General features: G+C 31.8%; 1 protein-coding gene across 1 annotated transcript; it reads right to left on the reverse strand.

Moving 5' to 3' along the window:
• Positions 1-7,509: 7,509 nt before the first annotated feature.
• LOC108605346 (ABC transporter F family member 4) lies at positions 7,510-8,170 on the reverse strand. Its single transcript, XM_017995015.1, has 2 exons — positions 8,119-8,170; positions 7,510-8,045 (listed from the first exon to the last, which is right to left on the reverse strand). The coding sequence occupies exons 1-2, from the start codon at positions 8,168-8,170 to the stop codon at positions 7,510-7,512; spliced, it is 588 nt and encodes a 195-aa protein (XP_017850504.1).

The following is an 8,170-nucleotide window of genomic DNA, read 5'->3' on the forward strand; positions in this document are numbered from 1 at the left end:
CCACCCACCCTCTGACTATAGCAGCGACTACTGCAATAATCCATGGGGCAGCAGCATTTGCCTTTATCATGAAAATCCTTTTGCGTGCGATAACAACAGCAATCTTATAAAATATATAAATTCATAATATCTAGCTAAAGTTTAAAATATGCAAAACACTTGGCACTTGCTAAAATTTATAAATATTTGAGAATAAAAGCAGAAGTAAGTAAACTTCATGGAATATTAAGTTGCATTAAATTGCAAAACTACAAATAAAATTAATTCTATAGTATTAATTCAAAGTTTAAGTTCTTAATAATATATACTGTAACTTTCGAATACTTGTCTATAACATTAGATCAGTTTATAATGCAGTCGATAACTAATAATAATTGTTAACATTTAAATGCTGAAATTATACAAAAAAAATTTAAAAATTATTATTTTTAAATTATTCAAAGAGAAATGGCATAAAATGTATTAAATTGTAGTATTATCTGATCTTAGTGGATCAAAAGATTTTTGTGTTTAAATTCCATTTGTGGTTTTTAAATTAAAAAGTAATTTTTTACATTTTTTCAAAACTTATTGCTTTTTTATTATTATTATTTTCTTCTTACATTTTTTTGTTCAATTTTTTATTGAAATCAAGCCTTTCTGCTTTTTTTATTTTGTATAATTTTCAACAATTTTCTTCTTTACATTTATTTATTTTATTTTTAGTGAAATCAAAACTTATTGCTTTATTATTTTTTTTTCTAAAATTTTCATAAATTTTCTTCTTTACATTTATTTAATTTTTATATTTGTTGAAATCAAAGCTTATTGCTTTCTTATGATTATTATTTATTTTTTTATATTTCCATTAATTTTTTTGCTTTACATTTAGTAATTTTTATTTAAATTTTTAATTGAAATCAAAACTCATTGCTTATTATTTTTGGTATAATTACAATCAAAATAATTTTATTTAGCAGTCTATACTGTTTTTAAATTTGCTTTAAGAAAAAATATTTCTGTATTTTGTGGCTTTACAAATTTAATATTTTTTATTAAATATTTACAAATGAGCGACGCTTTTAATGTCTATGTCATCTTTTGAATTTATTGAGTACAACTTAATGCGACTGCTCGTCTAGACATAATGCACTTAAAATAAATAAATAATCAAATGAAATTGCAGTGTCTGTTACTCGTGCCGCTTGTCAATTACTTTGTAAATTGAGAGCGCTTTACAATTGGCTGCAAATCTATGCAAATTGCTGTTTTTGAAAAACTTGAATAAACTCACTTTTTGCCTTTGATTAACGTGAACAAATCATAATAATTTTGTGGCAAACTGTTTGCATAGGCGGAAGAGCGGAAGAGAGCTCTCAATTGGCCCCAGAGACACGTGGCAAGCTGCTTGGCTGGTCATCAGCAGCTTCATCCAACGTGCAACATGCCACACACACCTCTCAATTTGTTGAACGTGCTGCGCTCAGCAGGTTTTGGTTTTGGTTTTGGTTTGCTGTTTTTTTAATGCTATGAATTCATTTGCATATTTGCTTGTTTATTTTGAAAACAAGATTTTCGTTATTAACATTATTTAATTTGTTTGCTTTTCCGTTGGCAACAGAGCGAGAGATGCTAACTGAAACTGAAAGTGATTGGGGGTGTTGCAATTGATGAGTGAGCTCTTCAAATAAAACAACAAATTTATTGAATAATAAATTTGCAAACTCAGCTCAAGCTTAAGCCAAGTTAATTAAAGTGTCAAACGCTTTTTGCCAGCTACTTGTTTATTTATTTTAGTTACTGCTACTGCTTCTGGCCAAAGGTCATATCTTACTTTTAATAATGCCCCAGCACTGTGGTCTGTCTACTGTGGCATGTTGTTTGTCGTTTCTGCTGCAGCTCAGCTTTCTGCTCCAACTCCTCGCTCTCCCTCTCTCTCTAATCCTTGGCCTTGACAGCTTGAGTAAAATGTTAAAGTGGAAATTCAGTTTGCATAAATTATGCGTCACGTTCGCTCAACCCTTCGCCCCTCTTCGCTGTCTGCCACCGCTTCGAGTCTTGCCACACATTGCTCACTGCTCTAAGCGTAAACAAAGTCGTTGCCTTCGCTGCTGATTATCAACTTGCCCCAGCTCCAACTTGCAACTTGGCAAAATAAGAAGCTAAAAAATAAAATAAAGTATATTGCATTTGATTTTATGGCTACTATTACTTACACTTCATATCGTTATAACTTGTTTATTCAATTTTCAACTGCGTTTAGTCGAAACAATTAAATTAATAACTGCTATTTAATTTTATTATAAAACAAAATATTTTGATAAATGTTTGAGCTAGAAAATTTTTATAAATTTATTACAGTCTTTAAACAAAATAAAATGCATATTAAATTAGCTAATAAATTATGTATAAAGAACTTATTATTATAAAGCTGTTTTATAAATTATGCACATATTTTATTTTTGTTTCAAATTGCTGCTTTAAATAGTTTTTAATTATTTGCCATACTTTTTTTTAATATTTTGTTTGTATTAATTTTTTAAATGCGCAGAGGCGAGTTAGGTGAGAATAAATACTTACAAGGCATTTATGAAATATTAAAATTAAACTTAATATTAAATTGTTAAAATATAGGAAAAAAAAATATTTAAATTGTGTTTGACTAAATAAAAATAAGCACATGCTTAATAAATTAGCTGCAACATTTTGATTGCTTTATAAAAGCTAAGAAAATATTTCATTAAATAATTTATTCATTTAATATTAATATAATTTATTTTTAATTTAGATAAAACCAATTTACTTTAGTAGCTTAAATTCTTAAAAAATTATAGTATATGCATATATTTTACTTTAGCTGCTTTTAGTTGTCTTAAATAATATTTTTATTAAATTTTAATGCTTTTAAATTTGTACCCTTTGCAACATTTAATTACATTTGTTGTTCGCAATAAAATAAACACACTAATAAAATGTCTTGCGTAATTTACAGTTTTGTTTATAAGTTTGCCAGAACCCGCAGCACTTTCGGTTAGCGTATTAATAAATGAATGTCAGAGCAACCCTTTTGTGCTGTCTAGGCGGCGGCACCCCCCACCCAACCAGCACCACCCCCTGGACAGATTGCTGGCTGTCTGGGCTACCATTTGCATTTCCATATTCATGTGGCCATATATCCATGTGAGCTGCTGTCTTTTGAGTTGGGTGCTCGACTCGTCTCGACCGTTGGCAACTTTTGCTGTTTGGACGCCGCTTTTCATGTTCGTTATGGCTGCGGATGTTGCTAAATGGCGTTTCCTTTGCTTTGACTTTCTCCCTCGTCGTCTCTGTGTGTGTGTGTGTGATTTGAACTTTCACCTGCTGCACGTTTGATTTATGCGTATTTTTATTTGATTTGAATTGATTTCGTTGCTCATGAGCTGGAAAATCTCTCTCAACGTTAATTGCCAACAACAAATCTTGGCTAGAGCAAATAACCAAAAAAAAAAAAAGTTTGACCAGCACAAACTTTGTGGTCTCACTTTGCTGCTGCTTCTTCTTCTTCTTCTTCTGCTGCTGCCGCTTTGTGCCAATTGTAGAGAGCAAGAGCCAACACCAAATGACAATGTTGACAGTTTTTTGAGCGCTTGGCAAAAACTTGTAGCATACGTTGCGGCGCACTAAGCAAAATACCCCCAAAAAAAAAAGCGAAGAAGAAGCAGCAGCAGCAACGGCAGCTCAAGCAAGTTGTAAGTAAAGTAAAGAAAGTGAACTGAAACGAAAGTAAAAACAGACCGCACTGCCCCGTTGCTTCAGTCCAAAGTCAAAACTTTTTTGATTATCTTAATTGCGATTACGAACAGCAGCTGACCCCCCTCGACTCACTCCACCCACACAGTGCGTGCATAACCCCAACAAAATAAACAGACAGTCAGACAAACAGACGTACGAACTTAGCTCTAAGTAGATAGACAGTTGCACACCCCCAATATAAGAAAGAAGAAGCAGCAACCTAAGTAGTCCTGGCTGGCTGCAGTTGGCAGCTTTGGAGTTTTGGGGTTTGCCAGACAGACCGAACGAACGTCTATCTGTCTGTCTGTCCGTCTGTCTGAAATTAGGCAACCGAATTCAAGACATTTTTTCCTCAACGCAAAACAGTTGAAATTAACAAGATTGAACTCACTCCAATGCGTTAGGCCGAAGAGACGAAAAAATAAATACAGTTTGATATTGGTAGCCGCGCTATCAAAGAAAACTTTTTGCCGCCCCCCCAAATCTCATGTGGTAAAAGCAAATTCAGTTGCCAATACGCTGTGTAAATTGTTTGTAACGGGTATGTGCTGCTAAATACATTTATGAAAATTTAAAACAAGCAGAAATAAATTTTATTTGACTAGTAATTTCTAATTAGTTTACTATTAATTTATTAAGCAAAAATCAAAAAATATTTGATGAGCATTTATTTGCCCATTTTATTAATTAATTAGTTTTAGTTATTATTTATTTAGCAACACATGTGTTTACTTTGATTATTGTTTTTTGTTATTATTTATAGATAATTATATAAGGTATAGACATTTTTGTTAATATAAAAATAAAAGATATATTATATATAAATACAGTTTATAATATATTTGTGTATTAATAATTACCATATATTGTTATTTATTTGTATATTATCTATTCATAAAATATAAATTAAAATGTTGTATTTAATTTATTTTTGATTTGGAAAATATATTGCCAAAATTATATGTATATATGCAGTTATATTATTTATATTTTTGTACATATATAAACAAATAAATTTATATTAATTATAATATTTTTTCGCATATTGCTGTAATTTTTTTTTTCTTAGTTTTTCTTTTTTTCTCAACTTAGTTTTTGTTTGAGTTTTTTTTGCTAATTTATATAAAAATGTAAGCTTTACATATTTTTTTTAACTTGTGTTACATTTTGAATATAATTTGAGCTATGAACAAATAGATCGAGATCAATGGAAATATTTTTACAGCGCATAGCGCTAGTTGAACTTTCTTTTGTATCTTTTGCTACTCTTAAGCTTAAGCTTTTATTTATTTGCCTATTTTCTGGTCGTAGACAAAAACCTGGGCCTGTCGTCAGTCACAGGAAAAAGTTTGATGCGAAACTTTTGTGTAGCAGTTGACTGGCATTACAAGTTATATAGTCAACCCCATGGACTAGCCCATGCCCCCAGCATAATCACAATTGGAAAATAATCATAGTTTGCCCAAAAAAGCAGCAAAGAAGAAAAAATTTGTGATTATGCTGGGGACTCGGCCAGTCACTGGGGTATCAATTGCTGCGTGTGTATGTGTTGGGGCAGGGGGCGTGGTTGGTGGCTGGGCTACTTAATCTACTAACAATGTGTGAATTGCGCTGGGAGAACTGACAGCTGAGCTGGCGCTTTAATTGCCGCCCAGAGCTAAACTAAATATTATTTATTGATTTAGCTATTGAGCGGCGTTTAGGTGAAGCCTGCAAATAAATAAAAAGGCAACGCTTAAGTTTAGTTGCTTCAACCTCTACATTGTCTTCCCACAGCTGTAAAATGATTTAATGCATTGCTAATTTTGAAGCGCAAGGGTTGCCCTCAAAATGTTCGATTTTTTTTTTCTTTTATTTTCTTGCCTGCAGTATATTGACGACAGGATAAACCACTTTGCGGCGCAGTAATAGAGACTGAGACTCGGACTGGGTCTGGGAGTGGCACAGGGTGCGGGGGTGGTAGGTAGTGTCTCTTATTTTATGCAAATAATGGGCACAATGTGTCATTGCCTGCGTCGACGCTGCTGACAACTTTGATGAAGCGCTGCGCTGACAGAACCAATGCAGAAGCTTCTACACTGAGAGAAATATTCAGTCCCTTGCTATGATTGCTTCAACATGCTGCAAATTCGCTAAGTAATACTAATTATCTATAATAAACTGACTAAAATGATTAAATTTATTGTTTTATTTTATCTTATTTTATTGAATAAATATTTTTGATCATGTCTATTATTTCTTTTTAATTTTTTATATTTGTAATCATCAAATAACTTCGGAAATAATATAAATTAATACATATTACTATTATTATTTTAATTATAATCATTACTTAACTGAGTAATCAGCTGTTTACATTTTTATTTTATTTAACTTGTCATCAGTTTATACGCTTAGTGTTTATTTGTTATATATTTTATTTTTATATTATATTTTTATTTTATTTAAATTATTATTAGCTCAGTGTTTATTTGTTATATATTTTATTTTGATTTAAATTCATCCCATTTTTCGCTCAGTGTATATCTGTGTGTGTCTTTTTGGCCGCATGCATGATGGATCAGCCCCAGAGTTTGGCATAAAATGTATAAACCTTTGCTCCTGACTCTCCAACGTTCCACACGAAAATGAAACGAAACGATACGAAAATGAAACGCGGCAATTCAATTTATATGCAAATAATATGAGCGAGAGCGTCAAGACAAATATGTTATCAAAATATAATATAAGTAGATGGCTGTGTCTCGCTTTAATAATTTTTACTAAAAAATCTAATTATGCATTGCTATGCATCAAATATTTCAAAGTACAACATTATTGGTTTGTAGAACCTGTTTATGAATATAAGGGATGGCAAATGAATTTAAAAAAAAAAACAAAATCTATTAAAATAATATGTGAAGAAGAATGTTTTCTGATATAAATCAATTTTAGATATTAATAGATTTAGTAGAAGAACAAATTCTTATTTCTGATGTTGTTTTTAATAAATAAATTCAAACTTTTATTTAATTAGTATATTAATTTAAATAAAACGCGATAATAGATAAGAAACAGTTATCAGTTTTTAATATAAGCTTTAAAAAAAAATTTTTTTTTCAATTTTTGTTTGAAAAATTGCAAAAAAAAATATTGATAATTTGCTTCAATAAATTATAAATATAAAATATTATTTATATTATTATATTATTATATTAATTAATTATTATATAAATTCAATATAAATATTATTATGTATTGAGAAGTATTTTTAAACAGCTGCTGTAAATATTTTCAATTTTAATTTAATAAAATTATTTAAGTTCGCAAGTTCAAATCGAATCATTTGACTTTTGGCTGTGTTAGAGCTTCGCAGATAATTTGAAATAACAATTTTTTGTTAAATTTCAATAAATCATGTTCCCAAGTAAACAAATTAATACTAAATTTAATAGCTAGAGCCGTTTTAAAGCAATTACAATTATAAAAGTTTATACTAACCAGAAATCGAAACGTTTTTAATTAACTGATGAGAAACAATCTAAGAAACCGACTTGTTATGCTTTGAATTTTATTACAGCTTCTTGTACAGCGTCTCGTGTTGTCGGCTGTGCACTATTAATAATATTATTTATTTCATAGTAAATAATGCGCTGCTCTTTTGTTTTCATTATTGTTATATTTATTACTGTTGCTCTCAATAAATATTTAATAAATATGGAATTTCAAATATAATTTGTGAATGTGGCAATTGGAACTAATAAACTATGGACGCTGTATTTATGTAAAATACTTGTAGCCATCGGCGCTTTCGCCTTCGTATTGCTCACGCAAATCGTAGGCTGTGGGCACTTGGCTGTACTTGTGTTTGGTGGAGGAGTCCTTGCAGCCGCAGGATTGCTTCTGCTCCTGCTCGTACGACTCCTCCTCCTCTTCCTGCTCTTCAGACACTGCATAGAGCTTGGGCTTGGGCTTGGGCTTGGGCTCATAACTAGCAGCTGTTGCATATTCCTCATCGTCGCAATCGTCTGTGGCTTGTGTTTTGTGCTGCTTCTTTAGCTTCTTGCTCTTCTTGCTGAGCTTGTCCTCGAGCTTGTCGAGTTGCTTCTCCTTTTTGTCCTCAAAGAAATTGAGCTCTTTGAGTTTCTTGTCCTCGAACCATTGTTTGAACTTCTCAAAGTCGCTCGCTTCCTTTTTCTCCGACTTGTCGCCAAACAAATTGAGAAAGTCCAGCTTTTTGAGCTCCGCCTTTTGCTTCTCGGCCAGCTCCTCCAGCTTGGGCAGCTTCAGCAGCCAGGCCTGCGTTAGCTGCAAAGCTGTCAAAAGAGCAAAGCGAATTGCTCGATTAGCCCAATGGCAATGCAAGCGGCGGCGACGCCTTCAACTTACCCATGCCCAGCATCAGTAGCAGCGCCAATTGTTGCCTCAAATTCATTTGCAT

This window comes from Drosophila busckii, chromosome X (genome assembly GCF_011750605.1).
Source record: "Drosophila busckii strain San Diego stock center, stock number 13000-0081.31 chromosome X, ASM1175060v1, whole genome shotgun sequence".
NCBI lineage: Eukaryota > Metazoa > Arthropoda > Insecta > Diptera > Drosophilidae > Drosophila > Drosophila busckii.

Coding starts and splice junctions, on each gene's coding strand:
- LOC108605346 (XM_017995015.1), bottom strand. CDS start 8,170: ATGCAAATGAATTTGAGGCAACAATTGGCGCTGCTACTGATGCTGGGC. Junction 8,046..8,118: donor GCTACTGATGCTGGGCATGG/GTAAGTTGAAGG, acceptor CTCTTTTGACAG/CTTTGCAGCTAACGCAGGCC.